We start from the raw sequence: 22,153 nt of genomic DNA, 5'->3' as shown, positions 1-22,153 counted from the left end.
AGAAAACATTTTCAAACTAGTCTAATTTCAAGCTGCTCACTACAATATAACATAATAACTAAATTTGATCAAAAACTCAGATAAGACTTGTACACTTTAAAAATTCATGGAGGTTTCTTAAGGGCAGAGAAAGGAAACAAAAGCAAATATTGCGCAGAGGTCATATCTAAAAGTTCACTATGAATAAAAAATAAAATGCAGACATTCCTATCATATACTGCACAATAATATAACAACAATGAATTATTTACACAGCACTGTCCAGTAGAACTTCCTATGATGATAGGAATGTCCGATCTCTGTGCTGGCCTCTAAAGTAGCCATTAGCACTTGAGATGTGGCTTCTGAAGACATATTTTATCTTATTTAATGCAAATTAATTTCAACTTAAATGGCCACATGTGCCTGGTAGCTACCAAACTGGACAGCACACATCTGTGGGTTTTCTTTTTTTTTTTTTTTTTTTAATTTTTGAATTTTATTTTATACAGCAGGTTCTTATTACTCATCAGTTTTATACACATCAGTGTATACAGGTCAATCCCAATCGCCCAATTCATCACACGACCACCACCACCACCCCCCCCCCACCACTTTCCCCCCTTGGTGTCCATACGTTTATTCTCTACATCTGTGTCTCAATTTCTGCCCTGCAAACCGGTTCATCTGTATCATTTTTCTAGGTTCCACATATATGTGTTAATATACGATATTTGTTTTCCTCTTTCTGACTTACTTCACTCTGTATGACAGTCTCTAGATACATCCACGTCTCAACAAATGACCCAATTTTGTTCCTTTTTATGGCCGAGTAATATTCCATTGTATATATGTACCACATCTGCTTTATCCATTCGTCTGTCGACGGGCATTTAGGTTGCTTCCATGACCTGGCTATTGTAAATAGTGCTGCAATGAACATTAGGGTGCATGTGTCTTTTTGAATTATGCTTTTCTCTGGGTATATGCCCAGTAGTGGGATTGCTGGATCCCCTGGTAATTCTATTTTCAGTTTTTTAAGGAACCTCCATACTATTCTCCATAGTGGCTATATCAATTTACATTCCCACCAACAGTGCAAGAGGGTTCCCTTTTCTCCACACCCTCTCCAGCATTTGTTGTTTCTACATTTTCTGATGATGCCCATTCTAACTGGTGTGAGGTGATACCTCATTATAGTTTTGATTTGCATTTCTCTAATAATTAGTGATGTTGAGCAGCTTTTCATGTGCTTCTTGGCCATCCATATGTCTTCTTTGGAGAAATGTCTATTTAGGTCTTCTGCCCATTTTTGGATTGGGTTGTTTGTTTCTTTAATATTGAGCTGCATGAGCTGTTTATATATTTTAGAGATTAATCCTTTGTCCGCTGATTCATTTGCAAATATTTTCTCCCATTCTGAGGGTTGTCTTTTCGTCTTCTTTATGGTTTCCTTTGCTGTGCAAAAGCTTTTAAGTTTCATTAGGTCCCATTTGTTTATTTTTGTTTTTATTTCCATTACTCTAGGAGGTGGATCAAAAAAGATCTTGCTGTGATTTATGTCAAAGAGTGTTCTTCATATATTTTCCTCTAACAGTTTTATAGTGTCCGGTCTTACATTTCGGTCTCTAATCCATTTTGAGTTTATTTTTGTGTATGGTGTTAGGGAGTGTTCTAATTTCATTCTTTTACATGTAGCTGTCCAGTTTTCCCAGCACCACTTATTGAAGAGATTGTCTTTTCTCCATTGTATATCCTTGCCTCCTTTGTCATAGATTAGTTGACCATAGGTGCGTGGGTTTATCTCTGGGCTTTCTATCTTGTTCCATTGATCTATGTTTCTGTTTTTGTGCCAGTACCATATTGTCTTGATTACTGTAGCTCTGTAGTATAGTCTGAAGTCAGGGAGTCTGATTCCTCCAGCTCTGTTTTTTTCCCTCAAGACTGCTTTGGCTATTCGGGGTCTTTTGTGTCTCCATACAAATTTTAAGATTTTTTGTTCTAGTTCTGTAAAAAATGCCATTGGTAATTTGACAGGGATTGCACTGAATCTGTAGATTGCTTTGGGTAGTTAGTCATTTTCACAATATTGATTCTTCCAATCCAAGAACATGGTATATCTCTTCATCTGTTGGTATCATCTTTAATTTCTTCCATCAGTGTCTTATAGTTTTCTGCATACAGGTCTTTTGTCTCCCTAGGTAGGTATATTCCTAGGTATTTTATTCTTTTTTTTGCAATGGTAAATGGGAGTGTTTCCTTAATTTCTCTTTCAGATTTTTCATCATTAGCATATAGGAATGCAAGAGATTTCTGTGCATTAATTTTGTATCCTGCAACTTTACCAAATTCATTGATTAGCTCTAGTAGTTTTCTCGTGGCATCTTTAGGATTCTCTATGTATAGTATCATGTCATCTGCAAAGAGTGACAGTGTTCCTTCTTCTTTTCCAATTTGTATTCCTTTTATTTCTTTTTCTTCTCTGATTGCTGTGGCTAGGACTTCCAAAACTATGTTGAATAATAGTGATGAAAGTGGGCATCCTTGTCTTGTTCCTGATCTTAGAGGAAATGCTTTCAGTTTTTCACCATTGAGAATGATGTTTGCTGTGGCTTTGTCGTATATGGCCTTTATTATGTTGAGGTAGGTTCCCTCTATGCCCACTTTCTGGAGAGATTTTATCATAAATGGGTGTTGAATTTTGTCAAAAGCTTTTTCTGCATCTACTGATACGATCACATGGTTTTTATTCTTCAGTGTGTTAATATGGTGTACCACATTGATTGATTTGCGTATATTGCAGAATCCTTGCATCCCTGGGATAAATCCCACTTGATAATGGTGTATGATCCTTTTAATGTGTTGCTGGATTCTGTTTGCTAGTATTCTGTTGAGGATTTTTGCATCTATATTCATCAGTGATATTGGTCTGTAATTTTCTTTTTTTGTAGTATCTTTGTCTGGTTTTGGTATCAGGATGATGGTGGCCTCATAGACTGAGTTTGGGAGTGTTCCTTCCTCTGCAATTTTTTGTAAGAGTTTGAGAAGGATGGGTGTTAGCTCTTCTCTAAATGTTTGACAGAATTCACCTGTGAAGCCATCTGGTCCTCGACTTTTGTTTGTTGGAAGATTTTTAATCACAGTTTCAACTTCATTACTTGTGATTGGTTTGTTCACATTTTCTATTTCTTCCTGGTTCAGTCTTGGAAGGTAAAACTTTCAAAGAATTTGTCCATTTCTTCCAGGTTGTCCATGTTATTGGCATAGAGTTGCTTGCAGTAGTCTCTTACGACACTTTGTATTTCTGTGGTGTCTGTTGTAACTTCTTTTTCATTTCTGATTTTATTGATTTGAGTCCTCTCCCTCTTTTTCTTGATGAGTCTGGCTAATGGTTTATCAGTTTTATCTTCTCAAAGAACCAGCTTTTAGTTTTATTGATCTTTGCTATCGTTTTCTTTGTTTCTATTTCATTTACTTCTTCTCTGAGCTTTATGATTTCTTTCCTTCTGCTAACTGTGGGTTTTGTTTGTTCTTCTTTCCCTAGTTCCTTTAGGTGTAAGGTTAGATTGTTTATTTGAGATTTTTCTTGTTTCTTGAGGTAGGCTTGTATAGCTATAAACTTCCTTCTTAGAACTGCTTTTGCTGCATCCCACAGGCTTTGGATCATTGTGTTTTCATTGTCATTTGTCTCTAGGTATTTTTTGATTTCCTCTTTGATTTCTTCAGTGATCTCTTGGTTATTTAGTAATGTATCATTTAGCCTCCATGTGTTTGTGTTTTTTACGTTTTTTTCCCTGTAATTCATTTCTAATCTCAGAGCATTGTGGTCAGAAAAGATGCTTGATATGATTTCAATTTTCTTAAATTTACTGAGGCTTGATTTGTGACCCAGATGTGATTTATCCTGGAGAATGTTCCATGCGCACTTGAGAGGAAAGTGTAATCTGCTGTTTTTGGATGGAATGTCCTATAAATATCAATTAAATCTATCTGTTCTATTGTGTCATTTAAAGCTTCTGGTTCCTTATCTATTTTCATTTTGGATGATCTGTCCATTGGTGTAAGCGAGGTGTTAATGTCCCCCACTATTACTGTGTTACTGTCGATTTCCTCTTTTATAGCTGTTAGCAGTTGCCTTATGTATTGAGGTCCTCCTATGTTGGGTGCATATATATTTATAATTGTTATATCTTCTTCTTGGATTGATCCCTTGATCATTATGTAGTGTCCTTCCTTGTCTCTTGTAACATTCTTTATTTTAAAGTCTATTTTATCTGATATGAGTATTGCTACTCCAGCTTTCTTTTGATTTCTATTTGCATGGAATATCTTTTTCCATCCCCTCACTTTCAGTCTGTATGTGTCCCTAGGTCTGAAGTGGGTCTCTTGTAGACAACATATATATGGGTCTTGTTTTTGTATCCATTCAGTGAGCCTGTGTCTTTTGGTTGGTTAAACGTCCTTAAATTCATGTTTAAGGTAATTATCAACACATATGTTCCTATTACCATTTTCTTAATTGTTTTGGGTTTGTTTTTGTAGGTCTTTTTCTTCTCTTGTGTTTCCCACTTAGAGAAGTTCCTTTAGCATTTGTTGTAGAGCTGGTTTGGTGGTGTTGAATTCTCTTAGCTTTTGCTTGTCTGTAAAGCTTTTGATTTCTCCATCGAATCTGAATGAGATCCTTGCTGGGTAGAGTAATCTTGTTTGTAGGTACTTCCCTTTCATCACTTTAAGTATATCATGCCACTCCCTTCTGGCTTGTAGAGTTTCTGCTGAGAAATCAGCTGTTAACCTTATGGGAGTTCCCTTGTATGTTACCTGCCGTTTTTCCCTTGCTGCTTTCAATAATTTTTCTTCGTCTTTAATTTTTGCCAGTTTGATTACTATGTGTCTTGGCGTGTTTCTCCTTGGGTTTACCCTGTATGGGACTCTGTGTTTCCTGGACTTGGGTGGCTATTTCCTTCCCCATGTTAGGGAAGTTTTTGACTATAATCTCTTCAAATATTTTCTCAGGTCCTTTCTCCCTCTCTTCTCCTTCTGGGACCCCTATAATGCGAATGTTGTTGTGTTTAATGTTGTCCCAGAGGTCTCTTAGGCTGTCTTCATTTATTTTCACTCTTTTTTCTTTATTCTGTTCTGCAGCAGTGAATTCCACCATTCTGTCTTCCAGGTCACTTATCTGTTCTTCTGCCTCAGTTATTCTGCTATTGATTCCTTCTAGTGTAGTTTTCATTCTCGATCTTTGCCTCCATTCTTTTTCCGAGGTCCTGAATCATCTTCACTATCATTATTCTGAATTCTTTTTCTGGAAGGTTGCCTATCTCCACTTCATTTAGTTGTTTTTCTGGGGTTTCATCTTGTTCCTTCATCTGGTACATAGCCCTCTGCCTTTTCATCTTGTCTATCTTTCTGTGAATGTGGTTTTTGTTCCACAGGCTGTAGGACTGTAGTTCTTCTTGCTTCTGCTGTCTGCCCTCTGGTGGATGAGGCTATCTAAGAGGCTTGTGCAAGTTTCCTGATGGGAGGCACTGGTGGTGGGTAGAGCTGACTGTTGCTCTGGTGGGCAGAGCTCAGTAAAACTTTAATCCACTTGACTGCTGATAGGTGGGGCTGGCTTCCCTCCCTGTTGGTTGTTTGGCCTGAGGCAACCCAACACTGGAGCCTACCTGGGCTCTTGGGTGGGGTAATGACAGACTCTGGGGGGGCTCATGCCAAGGAGTACTTCCCAGAACTTCTGCTGCCAGTGTCCTTGTCCCCACGGTGAGCCACAGCCACCCCCCGCCTCTGCAGGAGACCCTCCAACACTAGCAGGTAGGTCTGGTTCAGTCTCCCCCAGGGTCACTGCTCCTTCCCCTGGGTCCCGATGCGCACACTACTTTGTGTGTGCCCTCCAAGAGTGGAGTCTCTGTTTCCCCCAGTCCTGTCGAAGTTCTGCAATCAAATCCCACTAGCCTTCAAAGTCTGATTCTCTAGGAATTCCTCCTCCCGTTGCCGGACCCCCAGGTTGGGAAGCCTGATGTGGGTTCAGAACCTTCACTCCAGTGGGTGGACTTCTGTGGTATAAGTGTTCTCCAGTTTGTGAGTCACCCAACTAGCAGTTATGGGATTTGATTTTACTGTGATTGCACCCTTCCTATCGTCTCACTGTGGCTTCTCCTTTGTCTTTGGATGTGGGTTATCTTTTTTGGTGAGTTCCAGTGTCTTCCTGTCGATGACTGTCCAGCAGCTAGTTGTGATTCTGGGGTTTTCGCAAGAGACAGTGAGAGCACGTCCTTCTACTCCGCCATCTTGTTTCCTTCTTTTTTCTTTTTAACAGAAAAAAAAAAAAAACGGTGTGGAAAAATGCTCAACATTAGGAATTTTTACATCTGTTGTTTTAAAGAGAAAATGTTAGCAATTATTAATGAATCCACAAAATATCAAATGACAAGATAAAAAAAAATTGAGGAAAGAAAGTTTGCTGAAATAGATTACATCTAAAGCTTGGCCCATATGGGAAATATAAATGAAAGGGAGCATCAGATGAGAAGGCTGGATCATTAAAGATCTAACCATGTCATGGAGATTCAAGTGGGACAGAGCGGAATGAACTATGAGTGAGCTGCCTGAACTGCCAACCCCAAGAACCCTACAATAAACAGAAACATGAAAGACCAGAAACTGAAGACAACGACCTGGAAACCCGACAGGCAGTCAGATCGACTGTTAAACATAGGCACCATTACAATAATAAAAGTAAGTTAAAGAATTTTAATCATGTAATTCAGGAGAGAGGGAGAACGCATTTGAAGAAAAGACGGGCCATAGCTTATAAATATGTTTGGCAATAGCTTATAAATATGTTAATTTTCAAATGATGTTATAGACACTATAAATATACTTTTAGACTAGACCTTGATAGACCAAATAACAGACTTCTTTGGTATCTAATATGGAAATGATCTTTTATCCTGAACTCAATATTTCCCATCATTTTAAATAATACTGAATTTCATTTAATGTTACAGCCTTTGAAGCATGGCAAAATTGGTTCAGAATGGACGATTCAAGTTCTGAATTAGAAATGCTGTAAATTGGAAGCTACTTGATTTACCTTTTGATTTTCAGCTGTTTTTTTTCATTCAGTAATAAAAATGAGAACAGTAACAACCTCATTAGGTTGAGATAAGGAACAATTAATTGAAATGAATACAAAACCCTTTGAGGCAAAAAAGAGTTAGTAGAAGAAAAGAATATTAAAATTAGTTGAAAGAGGAGATGACATTTAATACAGTGACATATTCAGATCGAATACATTCAATAATGATGGCAACAACACAGCTCACGAGACGCAATTATCTTGTTTAAACTCAGACTAGAAGGCTGACAAAAGTATTTTTTTAAGTGTGTTTATGTTTCTGAAGATTGAAAATGTTAGAGACTGTTATTACTAAAATTGAACAATACCGATCATCAGTGATAAGATTCACCATCAAAGAGCGTTTATTAATAAGCATAACCCTGACTCTGCACAGTGTGACAGAAGTAAGATTTGGTCCATGCCCTCCAGGGGTTACCATTAGGTCTGAAAGATGAGACCTGGGCTGACACCAGAGCTCTTGTGCATACTCTTTCCATCACAGTATTGCTATTTTGCACTGTAACTTTTTTTAGGTCTGCTTTCTCTATTAGACTTTGAGCTTCTTAAGGGCCCATGCCATATTTGTCTTGGCATCTGCAGTGCCAAGGAGATTAATATAAATGTATCGAACACATTGGCAGATTGAATACATTGGCAGGTCTAAATAAATATAAGACGAAACAAACTTAAGTAACATTATCACAGAGTTATTAAGAAAATGCCACTGGCACACAGAATCGGCACAAATTATTTCCAGTTGTGAAGACTGGAACATGCTTCATGAACAGGGTGGTGACGAACTCAGGCCTTGAAGGATGAGCTGTCAGGACCCCAACAGGGAGCAGTGGGGGGAAGTGTAATTCCAGCAGAGGAGCAGCTGAGGAATGCAAATGGAAAGCAAAAACCTGTGCCGGAAACAATGCCAGAGCACTGGTCTAAAAGGGAATTCTGGAGGGACGTCAGCTTTCTGGTTCTGCATATAAGTAGCTTGGACTTCACTACTCTATCCTAACAACAAGTAAAAAGCTGAGCAGACTGAAAAATCAACAGCTCTTCTTGGATTCCCAAGAGAGGCGAGGACACAGGGCAAACCGCTGTCCCCAAGATTGGAGAGACAGACAGGCAAATACAGGGAGCCACCCTTACCAGAACAAAGACTCACAAGCAAAACCCCTGGCAGGAAACAGTGCTGGGGAAGGAAAACCTGAACTGTAATTGACAGATTGCTAGAAGCTCACTGGACAGCTCTGAGAGTTCAAAAACTCCAGGAAAACCCCATCACAGGGAGGCCCACACAATATTGTGAGATTTACTTCCAGGAGCTCGACCAGGTTCCCACAGTAAGTATCAGAGAAAAATGCCCTCAGCTTCCAACAGGGGAGGGGGAAAAGGGGGCAATCTGAATAGAGCACTCTGCTCTTCTTAACAAGGCCTGCCTGCAGGGAAGACTAGTTAACCAGAGCCTAACCTGCTGGGATACCATCAGACCCTAACTGACCTGGGGAAAGGCAAATACCCAACTCCAACCCCCTCTGCCATCCTGTCCCATCTAGGTGGGGAGGGGGACCTGAGAAACACTTGTGAAGGGCACAGTCCAGAGGCACATCCCTAAAAGACTGGTCGTAAGTCTAAAGAACACTTCCCCTCTCCCCTCACCTTATCACCACATTACTAACGACCTACTTACAGCAGTTCCTTCAGCCAGTACATCATGTCTGGCTATCATAAAACAACAACAACAAACATTACAAGGCATAACAAAAAGCAAAAAACAAACAAACGATTCGAAGAGACAGAGCAAACATCAGAACCAAAGAAAGCAAGGATGCTGGAATTAGGAAATCAGGAATTTAAAACAAGTATGATTAACATGCTCAGGGCTCTAGTGGATAAAGTAGACAGCATGCAAGAACAGACAGGCAATGTAAGCCAAAGATGGAAATCCTAAGCAAGAACCAAAAAGAAATTCTAGACATACAAAAACACTGTAAGAGAAATGAAGAATGCCTTTAATGGGCTCCTTAGTAGACTGGACACAGCTGAGAAAAGAATCTACACCAGAGGATATCTCAATAGAATCCTCAACAACTGAAAAGCAAAGAAAACAGAGACAAAAAAATAGAAGAGAACACCCAAAGACTGTGGGACAGCCATAAAAGGTGTAACATACACATCATGGAAATATCAGAAGGAGAAGAGAGAGAAAAAGGAACAGGAGAACTATTTGAAATAATAACTGAGAAATTCCCCCAATTAATGTCAGCTACCAAACCACAGAACCAGGAAGCTCAGAGACCAGCAAGCAGGATAAACGCCAAAAGAATGACACCTAGGTATATCATTTGCAAACTGCTGAAAATCAAAGATAAAGTCCTCAAAGGAGGGGGGAAACATCTTACCTACATAGGAATAAGGAATTACATCCAACTTCTCCTCAGAAACCATGCAAGACAGAAAAGTGTGAACTGAAATATTTAAAGTGTTGAAAGGCAAGAAACCCACCAACTTAGAATTCTGTATCTCGCAAAATTACCCTTCAAAAGTGAAGGAGAAATAAAGACTTTCTCAGACAAGCAAAAATTGTGAGAATCTGTCAGTAGACTTGCCTTACAAGAAATTATTTTAAAAGTTCTTTAGAAAAAAGGAAAATAATTTCTGACTCTGATCTACATAAAGGAAGAGTGTTAAGAAGGAATAAAGGTAAAATAAAAACTTTCTTTTTTCTTGCTCTTAACTGATATAACAGATAACAATTTGTTTAAAATAATAATACCAACAATGTATTCAATTATGCATGCCTGTGTGTATATATACATATGGATACATATGCTTACATATGCTTATGTATAAGTGAAATGAATGACAGAAATCATACAAGGGACAGCAGGGAGGAATTAGAATTATTTTGCTATTATAAGGCACTGACACTATCTTTGAAGTGGTAGAGTGTAATTTGAAAGTGGGTTTGCTGAAATGTATATTGCAAAATCCCAGGTAACTACTAAGAAAAAAAGTAAAAGAAGTATAACCAACATGCTAAGAAAGGAGAGAAAATGGAATAATCTAAAATGCTCAATTAAAACTATGAAAGGTGGAAAAGAGTAGAAGACAAAAATAGGAATAAAGAACAAGGTAATGAATAGAAAACAGTAACAAATATGACAGATAATAATCCAACTATATCAGTAATCACTTTGAACATCAATGTAGACCACCTAAACGCACCAATTAAAAGACAGACATTGTCAGAGTGGATCAAAAAAACAAGACCCAACTATACGTTGCCTTTAAGAAACCACTTTAAATAGAACAACACATGTAGATTAAAAGTAAATAGATGGAGAACAACATACCATGCTAACACTAGTTAAAAGATAAGAAAGGACACTGTATAATGATAAAGGGATCAATTCTCCAAGAAGGCATACAACCCTTAACAGGTATGCACCTAGTAAGAGAGCATCACACTATGCAAGGCAAAACCCGATAAAACCGGAAAGAGAAATAAAAGAATGCACTATCACGGTTGGCAACTTCAACACCCCTCTAACAGAAATGGACAGGCCTGGCAGGCAGAAAACCAGTAAGGACCGAGTTGAACTCAGCAACGTCATCAATCAACTGGATCTAACTGACATCTACAGACCACTTTATCCAACAACAGCTGGGTACACATTCTCCTCCAGCTCACATGGAATGTTCACAGAGATAGATCCCATTCTGAACCATAAAACACACTTTAACAAATTTGACAGAAGAGAAATCATACAGTGTCTGCCCTCAGACCACAGTGAAATTAAACGAGAAATCAATAACAGAAAGGTAACTGGAAAGCCCTAAAAGGGAACTGTGTGTGTGTTTGGGAGTCTGGGTTAAGTACATCTTCTGCAAACCACAGAGAGTCGCAGAAGGTCTTAGATTAGGCAAGTAGGAGCACGACTAGAAATGTGCTTTGGGAAAACAAGGCTGTAACACGTGGGCTGGACTGGAAGAGAAAGTTAACAGATCCAAAGAAAACAGTTAAACAAGTAAGAAACTCCAGGTAAGAGGTAAAAAGGACCCAAAACAGACTAGTAACAGTGGAATAGAACCGAGGAATGTGAGAAAGCTACAAATAATGACACCTAATTTGTATTTTAAAATATAAAATGTATGTCCTCACCTCATCTCCTCCCATCTTCATCTTCAGTCTATGTCACCGACACCACTGAACTTGGGACACGGCAACCAACTCCTGGCTGCCCTCCCAGCTGCCGTGCTCACGTCCACCTTCACCCCACTGCGTGGCAGCCAGAATTCTCTTCTCAGACCTCATACCCCTGCTCAGTATCCTCCAAGTGGGACCAAACCCAAACTCCTCACTGTGGCCGGCAGGACCACCTCTCAGGCCTCCCTACTGCGACCACCCGCCTCCAGCCACCGCGGCCTCCCTTCAGTTCCTCTGAACCCTCAGCCCACTTTCACTGCGGACTCGGCACCAGCTGCCCCCTCTGCCTGGAATGGGCTTCCCCTACATCTTCACATGGCTGGCTTTTTAAAATGTGTCACTTCTCAGCTCACATGTCGTCTTCTCAGAGATGCCGTTGCCGATGACTGTTCTTAAAGCAGCCACCCGTCTAGCTGTCCTATTATCCTGCTTGATTTCTTCACAGCAATCACCACCCTCTACCATCACCCCCTTCATCTAGACGGGCACACTGTCTCACTCCCCAGCACCCCACCCTGAAATGTACATCCTGTGATGGCAGGCCCTTGTCTGTCTCACTCACCACCCTGTTCCCGCAGGGAAAGGACAGGCCTGAAACAGAGGAGACATTCCGCAAAATATACACTCAAAGAACACCAAATTCCCTCACAGATGCTAGTGAACGAGTAACACCGTGTAACATTCACTGAGCTGTGCGTCTCCCTTTCTTCTCCTGTTGCTCTATGAGCTGCTGTACTGACTGGATTGAAAACCATGCATTTGAGATCACGTAGTGCCTTCTAAAGAGAGTGTATGGGGACCTCCCTGGCGGTCCAGTGGCTAAGACTCTGCGCTTTCAATGCAGGGGGCATGGATTGGATCCCTGGTCAGGGAACTAGGATCCCATGCGCCACGCGTCCAAAAAATAAATAAATGAAATTTGTTAAAAATAAATAAATAAATAAATAAATAAATAAAGAGGGTGTATTGCCTAAAGCAGTAAAATTATTCAAGCTATTCAGCTTTTATTAGGCAATTTGGTGGCTTTAAAATAAGACGGACACCCTTACCTTACAAGCTAAGTTACCTGTCCCCAAATTTATACACAGATGGCAAGGAGACTTCCTCTAAATGTAGGGGAGAGCCATTGGGAGAGCCTTCTGGGGAAGCAGGTCTGTAACCTCCCCCTCCCAGGCTATGAACTATAGGCCTCCTAGCAGCCTTCCCTGCATCTCGGGTTTGCCAACTTAACTAAAATGCACCAGTGAAGACAAATCATAAGGGAAAAAAAAAATAGCCATGTATGCGTGTTACACGCATACACACATACGTATTTATAAGAAAAATACATAGAAAATATAAAACCAAATAGTTACAAGAATATAGCTTTTGAGAAATAACATTTTCTCACACAGCAAAGCAGAAACGTTTGAGCTAAGGAACCAAAATGATGAAGAGGCTCCCAACGCCACTTCCTGTTTGGTTTGGCCATCCAACTTTTTTTCTTTGCCTTCCTCTTTTTTTTCCTATTTCTTTTGGCCAATCTGGCCCATGTGGCCGCTAGTGTGTGACTCTGCCCCAGTGCCATGGCATGTCCACTTCCATTTGGTAACAGTAGAGGACACTGACTAAAACCCTTCTTAAACAGAAGCTGTCAAGTTTTCTAAGATAACTGCCCGGCATTTTCCAAAACAGATACCTTGACTGCTTGGTTAGCAATATATACCGTGCCTTTTGCTTTTATGAGGTCTGTTTTATTGCCACTGATTACCCAGCTGGCTCCCTAAATGATTGGTGAGGAAATTCACCCTTTTGTTTTACCCAAAAGACATTTACTGAGTGCCTCCCGGGAACCAGTACAGCAGCATTCTGCCTTCTGAAAGCACCTACTAGAGATCCAGCACCACCACCTGACACTGGAGGGTAGCTTCCCTATCACTGCTTAGTCCTCAGTCCTAAGCAAGCTCATCAAAATGATCCCTACCTCACACCTCCAACCCACCATCACGGCCAGTTAGCTATGGTTTTGCTGTTCTCTGAACTCATGACTCCTCTGAATTATTTCCATTTTAAAATAGAAAATCTCATTTGTTAAATATGTAGTATAACCTTATAAAAGGCCGTGTCATCTGATTATTCTGTTTGGGACCTGGAAAGAGATGAATGTCAGAGAGCCAGTGGCCCTGACATTGCACTAGGGGAGCAGGACTTGAACCAGGAGTGGGGCAGACAAGCAGAGCCGTAGGAGGACCTGGAAGGAAGCAGTGGATTCAGGACTCTGCACATACCTGGCTCGTCCCAGATCCCAATGATGAACTCAAATTTACTAACCTTTATGTAGTTCGCAGTTTAAAGTATAAACACATCTAATTTACTACCATTATCAACATGTTAATCTATAACAATCCCTTGAGGTGGTTACTCTTATCCTTGTTTTACGGAAACAGACACCTAAGGGCGAACGATGTTTGTTGAAATTAATTTGCCCAGGATTATAGCATACATTGCTAGAACTTACCCTGGGCTCTTCCTACACAAATTCCATGTAATTCTCACTACATGACCCAAAAAGATGAGGTCCAATATATAAAAGTTATAGACATTAACTACATGCTAAATAAAGAACCAATCTTCATATAGTAAATATTGAGTAGACAGAGTTGTTTGCAAACCTGAATGGTGTCAAGAGGACGAGAAATAAGGGGGGGTAAAAATAATAGTTGTCATTTAAAAAGTAATTTGATTAGAAAGGGATTCAAAGGTGTAAAGCAAAAGATAATTTTTTTTAGCAAAACCAGTATTAAGACTATAAAATATAACCTAAATCAGAGCACATGACTTCAAATAATCATTGGGAACTGAAAAACTGATTTAAATAGTTAAGTATTTACATATTATTTTAATATTATAAATGTAATTTACTTTGACAAAGGGAACACAAAAATCTATACTTTAAGAATAGAAAGTAATTATTATTATCAAACTGTGGCCCAAATAACTGTTAACACAAGTAGAATACTGCATTCAATTAAGATTGTATATTTTGCTAAAACTGCAAAGAGGTAATGCCAGTTTGAATTACTGAAAGTAACCTGTAAGTAGTTCTACATACGTTCTTTTGACATCTTGTTCAATCATTGACCGAAGTTCTTTATCCTGGAAGAATTTGTTCCAAAGACTCTGGAATAAGGAAAGCAACCTATTTAAAATAATACCACAACTTTGCTTGACTTTCATGATCTCAATTTAATAATTAAATGATTAAATTTATCCCTCTCTGAGTTATGATTTTACATTGCAGATAGCAAACCTGAACCTGGAAAAATTTTTATTAAAATCTACTTTAATCTCAGAAACACATCCTTATTCTAACATCAACTTTTCCAGTGATATTACTGTGTACATTTAAAATTTTCTACTACCTGTTTAAAGTGAATGATACTTTTATTGCTATACATCTGCTGCTACCCCTACAACAACAAAAAGGTCCGCCTGGATTAGAGGAGGCCCATAGGCCAAGCGGTCACACTTGAACCTGACCTGAACTGCCAACGCACTAAGAAAGATATGTAACATTTTCTACTAGGCTCTGGTTTTATAATCAAATAGATCTTTATGTACTTTTTAAAATGTGAACTTAAAGTTTTAAAAATTGCTTCATATTTCATGCTGCTATACCATAGACTATATTAGAATAAGTACATGTATCAGGAAAAAGAAATGTTAACGTTATGTAGAAAACAGAGAAAAAGAAGAGTTCGTTAACACGGAAATAGGAATTAGAGCAGCAACTGAAGCAGTTACACAATCAATACCTCTGAGGTAGTAATTACTCCTCGTGGGCCCGATCTTTTTCGTGATCTTTAAAAACTTGTTCACATATTCACTACAAACAGTTGCTTTCCTTCGTGTGACCTGGTCCTCCCAGGTGAAGCCTTCTCTACCTTTGTCAGGAAGGGAGGCTCTCCGCAGCCTTCCCGCTCCCCCCTGCGACCCTGGGAGGACAGTTCTACCCTCATCTTCTTCGTGCTCTTCTCTCTGACCCTCGGCTCTTGCAGACCCCTGGGGCCTCTTCTTGGCAGTGCCCTTCCCCAGAAATAGACCACTGGCTTCCTACAACACTGTCCATACACAGCACGGAATAAAGGCCATCTGGTTTTAGGCGGTATAGCACGCGGGGTAAAAAAATAATAATAATTGGTGTGGAATAACACTGCTTTCGTGGTGATGGATAACAAGACATAAGCATACTCTTACGGGCAAAAGCGGTTGAGATATGAATAAAGACAGACTTTACCCCTTCATCCTGGGAAAGGGGATTATTGATCATCAAGTCTTGCTGGCCAACAACCTTCCTCGGGTTTGTGATGTGCTGGGAAAGAAAGAGAGAAAACACAGATGCAAAGATCAGAGGCTACTGGACTCCAAAGCATACTTAAGAAAACAATTCCATTAATTAAAGTACAACTTACTATTTCTTTAACGTTGCTATACCATGCTCTTAATTCTTTAATTCTATTTATCCACTGACTTTTATCTTGAGGAAGAACACAAAGAAAGAGCTGTCAAAAAAAAAAAAAAAAAAAAGGAAACTTTTATAAAAATCCTGAGAAGTAAAATATCAAACTATGGCAAATGGCACCACCTGAAAACTGAAGAAGATATTCCTATTCATGTTACCATTCCAATCCTCAGTCAATTATATTTGGGGGTATTTAAGAAATATATAAATTTGGACAATTCCAAAAGTGAACAAAGGCCAAAGAACAAGATCCCAAAAGCTACATCACAAGATGGAATCAACCTCCCCTCCAAATTTATAATAAAAGTGAACAAGAAAAATTCATTGAGGTTCAAGTACAATTCTGTTTTACATTCTTATATTAAGGGGGGGCTGCTGGGGTGTATTAACAGGCGCAAGGTCCAATTTGTAGTTTCAAGGTTTCAGGTCTGTCTTCAAACACGCAGGTAAAGGACAGAGAGGAACAATCTGAGGACACAGCCTGAGCACTGAAGCCGTTCCTTCTACAGCAGAAAACGTAATTTACAACTAGCAGTCAGCTTATGAAAATAACAAGCATTCTTAAAAAGACAAATTTGATTTAATTTAGCTTAATACAACATTAAAAAAAATCTGGGTTTGAGTTTACTTTTAGCGAATGAAGGAGACTTCAGAAGTTCAACGACAAGGAGTTGGGGGTGGGCCCAAACCTCCTGGTACAAACAGCCGAGCAGCACAACCCCTGCCTCCACTGCCTGCACCAAACGCAAGAAAAATGCACTTCGACTATTAAATCTAAATAATTAAATTTCAAACTGTCTACTACATTATGTGTTCCTTACTGTCTTCACTTGCAGGCTCCGTATGCTGAACTTGTGCAGATGAATCCTAAACAACTTTCAAGAGAAGTCATTTTAAAAGTGAGTCTCAATCTAAATTGATTCACTTTGAGAGAACAAAAAGGGACAGATTTCCAAGCGATGAAAGAGATACTCTAGCTCATCATCACTCATGTGGTGACCGATGGGCTTTCTCTGGAAGGAGACTGACCTAATCTCCCTCCACTTCTCCTTCTTGCTGCCCTTCTCTCGGTGCTTCTAGGACAAAAAATATGGAAAATCTTTTCCACCTGTTATTTGTGAAGAAAAAAGGGAGGGTGGCCACATGACGACACTTGATATAACAGGAGCCTGGAAACATTCACACGCACGCACACCCCCTTCCAGCAGCAAGGATTTCTGCAAGTGCCTCTGGGGACCCGGAAGGCGTTGCTTGAGTTCCACGCCATCAAATGGGATGAAAAGACCGTTATTTCAAATGACTCCATCACCATCGCCGGTTATCCAGGACTGAGGTGGTTCAACCTTATTAGCAAATGTCCTATGAAAGATAAACCTGGATAGCCAAAACCTCGAGAGTGAAGTCTCTTGGAAAATTCAGTGATCCCCCGCATGGGTGATCTTCCGGGGCACCAGGTAATGTGTTGATATACTGCAACCACAAACTGTAAATAAATATTTTCTTCTTACCTTCCAGCAAATGCTGCGGAACCTGCTGCTTCTCAGCTGCCCATTAATCCCCTTCTGCCTTATTGTTGCCAAGTAATTGTTGTTTACAAATAGTTCTTCCCATTCTTTCCTAGATGCAAGAAACCAAAGCATGGGGATCCTTTTGTTAAAATTCTCTGCTTGGAGAGGACTGCTACAGGAATTTAATTTTAAATAAGTCTCAGAAATGCAACTTTTAAAACGTATATATTTATTTGTGTACTGTTTCTGAACGCATGGCTGTCTTTTTGGACAGAGTTCTTTAGTAGATTTAATGAATATGTAGATCGCTATAATTATGCCAGCTACTGAAATTCATAATGTCTATGGAGGCTATTCCACTGCCTCTAAAATGATGGTACTGCAGTTCAGTGAATCAACAAGAAAAAAATGAATATTAATATAAGTATATGACTGCTTTAGCCATTGACAAAGATATACCTGCTCCAAAAATACACAACCAAAAAGTGGGCCATTGATCGTATTGGCTTCTCAACCTGAAATATCTCATTAAATCAACTCATTTTTCTTTCATGTCAAGCTGGGCAGTTACATAGAACACTACTTTCTTTAGTTTTTAGTACTATTTACTATTGAAATCTCTGCAACTTCTTTCCACACGATCAGTTTTAAAATTTTAACAGGTGCAGGCAAATGTGAAAAAAACATCAAAAAAATTAAAAAGCCTCACTGTAAAAACTGTGAAAGGCAAGCTTGAGTACCCCGCCGCCCGTCCCTACGGCTGAGGAGATAAACAACTGAAATATACCTCCCAGGCATGCAGACACCAGGGGCCCAACACCTGTGCCTCATTAATATACAAGTAAATCTGCCCTACCGGGAAACAACTGGAAATTAATTGTCCCAAACCATTTACTGAGTTTGAATAAAGGAAGCAGACCTATATTCCCTGTGTCTGGTACCAAACTAAACATCAAGAATCATTTGTCAACAGTTGAGGCTACTGAGTGCAGCTTTATGAAGTTTCTCTCAGATTCCATAATGCCACAATAAACTTATAATGTAAAATTTATTATCAAAGCTGCAAGCCTGGCAATCTCTTCAGAGACCAACTCGCGAGAGAAAGCCTCTAAACCCCTCAATCATCCTTCTCTGTAATGCACAGTTGTCGCTGGCCAGACCCCACTCGTGTTCAGAAAGGACAGCCATACACAAGGCGATCTTAGAGCCGGTATCATAACCAACTGCACACCTAACGTGCAAAACCCTGACTGCAGAGCAAGCTGCATCTTCCCCACAGAGCTTTCCAGAAGAGTGGCCGAGGCAATGGCACGTTCCCTAATGCCACGAGCAGGAGAACGTCCAGCCTCAGCCCCGCAGCACTGATCTCCAGCCGCGCCAAGCTTCTGCCAGAAGGGGCCTGTGGCTAAGTGTGACAAACGCGACACACAGGCCAACCCTATGCTGGAAAGAAAGAAATTCCTACCACTACTCCATGAAAATGTCTTATTTCCATCACCCTATTCATAAAAGAAAATAATATTTCATTTTGATTTCACTTGCTTTTGTATCATTAGTGAAACCGAAAATTTTTCATGCTTTTGGGCCATTTGATTTCTTCTTTTTTAAAACTTCCTTTCTGTAAAATGGAATAATAATTATAGCATCTACCTCAAATAATTATTATGAGAATTAAAATATGTGAACAGTCCTTAGAAGGGGACTGGCATATCATAACATTTTAGAAAATTAATATTATTATTAATAATAATTATAACACAGCTTTTATCTTGTTGTCTTGGGCTGATTGTTCCGAGAGGAGTTCTTCATACATTAAAGACATCACACCTTTGTCTGCCATATATACGTATTTTTAACACAATTATTTTGATTTTCAACATGCTGAAGCTTTTTGTGTATAATTTAAACCTAACATTTATTTCCTCTTGATGCTCTTTCCATTGTTTTCAGGCTTAAGTAATTCTTAGCCACTCCAAGTTCAAAGAAATGTTCACTGAATTCTTGAGTTTTTGGAACATCACTTTTGGCCATTTGTATTATCTATCATATTTTAAATACATTATCCATTTCCCAACAGTTTCACGTATATTACCCACATCTCACTGTTCAAGTTTTGTTTTTATACAGTTTGGAGTAATACTCAAAGATGAGATAAAAAACGAGTACAAAGAACGTTACAGGAGTACATCTCCGAAAACATGCCTATGTTTAAATAGCTTGTGGTCTATGAACAGAAAGCACAGATTTCAAATGGAATAATTTGTCCGAGACCATGCAGTTCCGTGGCCTGAAAACGCCAATACCTTCCCGATCAGAGAGGTAAAGTGTGAGGCAACGACTCCTCCAGCCTCTTCCAAAATCAGCTCCTATTCACAGGTACCAAGACATTGTGAAAGTAGACACAGCTGGTGGCTAGATTCATTGCCATCTTGTCAAGGTCAGGAGCCTTTCAAGGTCAAGTTACACACCACTTACATAATAAAGGATAGTTATTTGTTAGCTCAAATAACACCCTGTGCCTTGATTACCGTGTTGGTAAAGAATAAAGGAGACTGAGGCATGTGAAATGGAAACATTCTCTCTGAAATTCACAATCGTTTAAATTTATTCATAGGTACTCATAGTTCCAATTAAGGCACAAATCTCAAACTGATGGAGAGCTCTAACAACAGAGGTATATAAAGGCCACAAGAAAACGTATTAATTGTCTTTCTCTTCTACGGGATGGTGTTTCATTAATAAACTGTGATACAGAGTAAACATAATAAACATTTATTCAGTGCCTACTGTGTGCTTAGCACTCAGAGATATTTGAAAAAGCATATTTAAAAAAGTTAAGGGAGTAGACGGATGTGTAAACCAATAATCATATGATTAAGGCAAAGCACTCTGGCGGTGCAGAGGAGGGTGAAATAATTTTATATCTAAAAATTAAAACTCGGTGTAAAAAATGATAAACAGTATCCCCGTAGGCACTGAAATGCCACCCTAAAAACTGAGCTGCCAGACGTTAAACAGTCTATAGAGGACAAAATGTTGGAAAGTTGAGCCCTTTGAAGGGAGCTGGAAAAAAATTAAAGTTTTTTCCAATCACAAATACAAATGGTGGACAACACTCCTGAACTCAGGTGAAGACCTGGGAAAACAATAGTAAGTACTGAGGAGTCAGTGGTGGAATTTTGCAGTTTAATTAACAAAAATAAAGAAAAGGTAGTTGCTAAACTTTGTCTTACATAGGAAAACATACAGTCTGTCACAGCAAAAATCTAGCAGTGGTGTTCTCAAAATGCTAAAAAAAAAAATCCATTCAAAAATGCTTAAAAAAAGTCCATTCAAAATATATAATATTTTGGGTAAATCACTTTTAACCTCTACAACAACCCTCCTGGGGTGAATAATTTTAACCCCTCCCCCCCCATGAATGACAAAACTGAGGCCCAGAAAAGTTAAATAAGTTGTCAAGAGAGAAATGGAATGAGAATTAGGAAAAGCACCTTCCAGAATAACATGGCTGAAAACACTAAAGGGAAGCATAATACTCCACACATCAAAAGACATAAATGGTCCCTGGCAACAAGGCAAGATAGGAATGCGACCTTATATTTTCTTCCTTACATTTTTAGAGTTTGAACATCAAGTCCAAAAGCATAGAGAGAAGTTTTCACCAGTTGGACTGAGAAGGGAAGTCAACAGATGCTGTGAGTGGCTAAGAACACATGGGACATTTAGGTGCATAATCTCCTCAAACGGAAACTGGGTCTTAAAAACTCTCTGGATAACGCACTAGTGCCATCTAGTGGCAACGACTCTGCATTGCAGGCACTGGGTCCCTGAAAACGTAACCAGCATCTAAGCAAGAGGAGGCAGGAATGGGCTGTTTCATTTCCCCTGCCAATGTTAGCAGATTAGTAGTGGCTGCCCTGGAAGCACTGTGTTCAGGATTCTGGGAACACCTCTGTGCTCCTCAGGGAAGAACATTCATTGGCCATGAACACTACAATAATTTCTAAATAAGTGAAATTAATTTTTGCAGCAGCAATGGATGCCTTTCATTTAAGAAGAACTATTTAGGTAGTTAAGGCTCTTGCAATTAATTTTTTTTGTTGACATGGGAATCAACTAGAATTTGCAGTGAAGAAATACAGCTGATGATCATAAGGAGATAACTATTTCTAATTATATATTTTAATGTATTTTCCCAATATACGCACATAAAATTAGTATGAAACTGGTTATTAGCACCTTCTCAATTTAATTGTTTAAATATTTTTGTAATCTAAAGAATGCAAAAATGATGAGGCAATTCTGGAATAAAAAATTTCTGAATTGTTGTCCCAAATGAGGATACACTAGAGAAAATAACTTTATACTATATATTTTATATGATGGTTTTACCCGATTTTCTGGCTTTATTTAGACAGGAAACAATGTCTCTGTGAAGCTAACGTAAGAAACCCAGACAATTACAATAACTGAGAAGAGTTCATAGACTACACACTACATACTACTACAGTCTAGTACTGAGTATCTCCAATATTTGGTCAAGAGGAGCTACGTTGGCTTTTACTGATAATAAAGTTGCTGAGTGGAGCAGAGGAGGGCTCGTCACCACAGGGAAGGTCGAGAAGTCACAGACAAGCTGCGGGGGTGGGGGGGCGGGGTGGAACAGGAGCTCTCAGAGATGGCCCTGTGGTTTACGAGGTCAGCCAGTCAACCATCGTCATCTCGTCTTTGAGATGTAACTAGAGCAACAGTAGAACTAAAGGCCAGGTCAAAGGAAGGTGGTCTTTAAGGCAGACAAGATGGGTAGAATACTTGAAGGTGAGGAACCACAGGTA

At 39.3% G+C, this 22,153-nt stretch overlaps 1 protein-coding gene and 1 long non-coding RNA gene across 10 annotated transcripts in view; one reads left to right on the top strand and one right to left on the bottom strand.

Moving 5' to 3' along the window:
- Positions 1-22,153, bottom strand: part of TBC1D5 (TBC1 domain family member 5) — a 538,946-nt gene that overhangs the window by 233,395 nt on the left and 283,398 nt on the right. For all 9 annotated transcript variants that reach the window (XM_036849871.1, XM_036849872.1, XM_036849873.1 and 6 more), the window contains 4 exons: positions 17,316-17,424; positions 15,758-15,847; positions 15,583-15,657; positions 14,398-14,465 (listed from right to left, as the gene is read on the bottom strand). In XM_036849871.1, coding sequence (XP_036705766.1) covers positions 14,398-14,465; positions 15,583-15,657; positions 15,758-15,847; positions 17,316-17,424 — 342 coding nt within the window. The remainder of the gene's footprint in view (positions 1-14,397; positions 14,466-15,582; positions 15,658-15,757; positions 15,848-17,315; positions 17,425-22,153) is intronic.
- Positions 8,094-20,996, top strand: LOC118894123. The gene is made up of 3 exons (XR_005019654.1): positions 8,094-8,439; positions 16,644-17,261; positions 20,939-20,996. It is a non-coding gene; the product is annotated as an uncharacterized LOC118894123 (long non-coding RNA).

The sequence above is a fragment of the Balaenoptera musculus genome, chromosome 4 (genome assembly GCF_009873245.2).
Source record: "Balaenoptera musculus isolate JJ_BM4_2016_0621 chromosome 4, mBalMus1.pri.v3, whole genome shotgun sequence".
In the NCBI taxonomy this organism is placed as follows: domain Eukaryota; kingdom Metazoa; phylum Chordata; class Mammalia; order Artiodactyla; family Balaenopteridae; genus Balaenoptera; species Balaenoptera musculus.
This window is presented reverse-complemented; position numbering and strand designations above follow the sequence as displayed.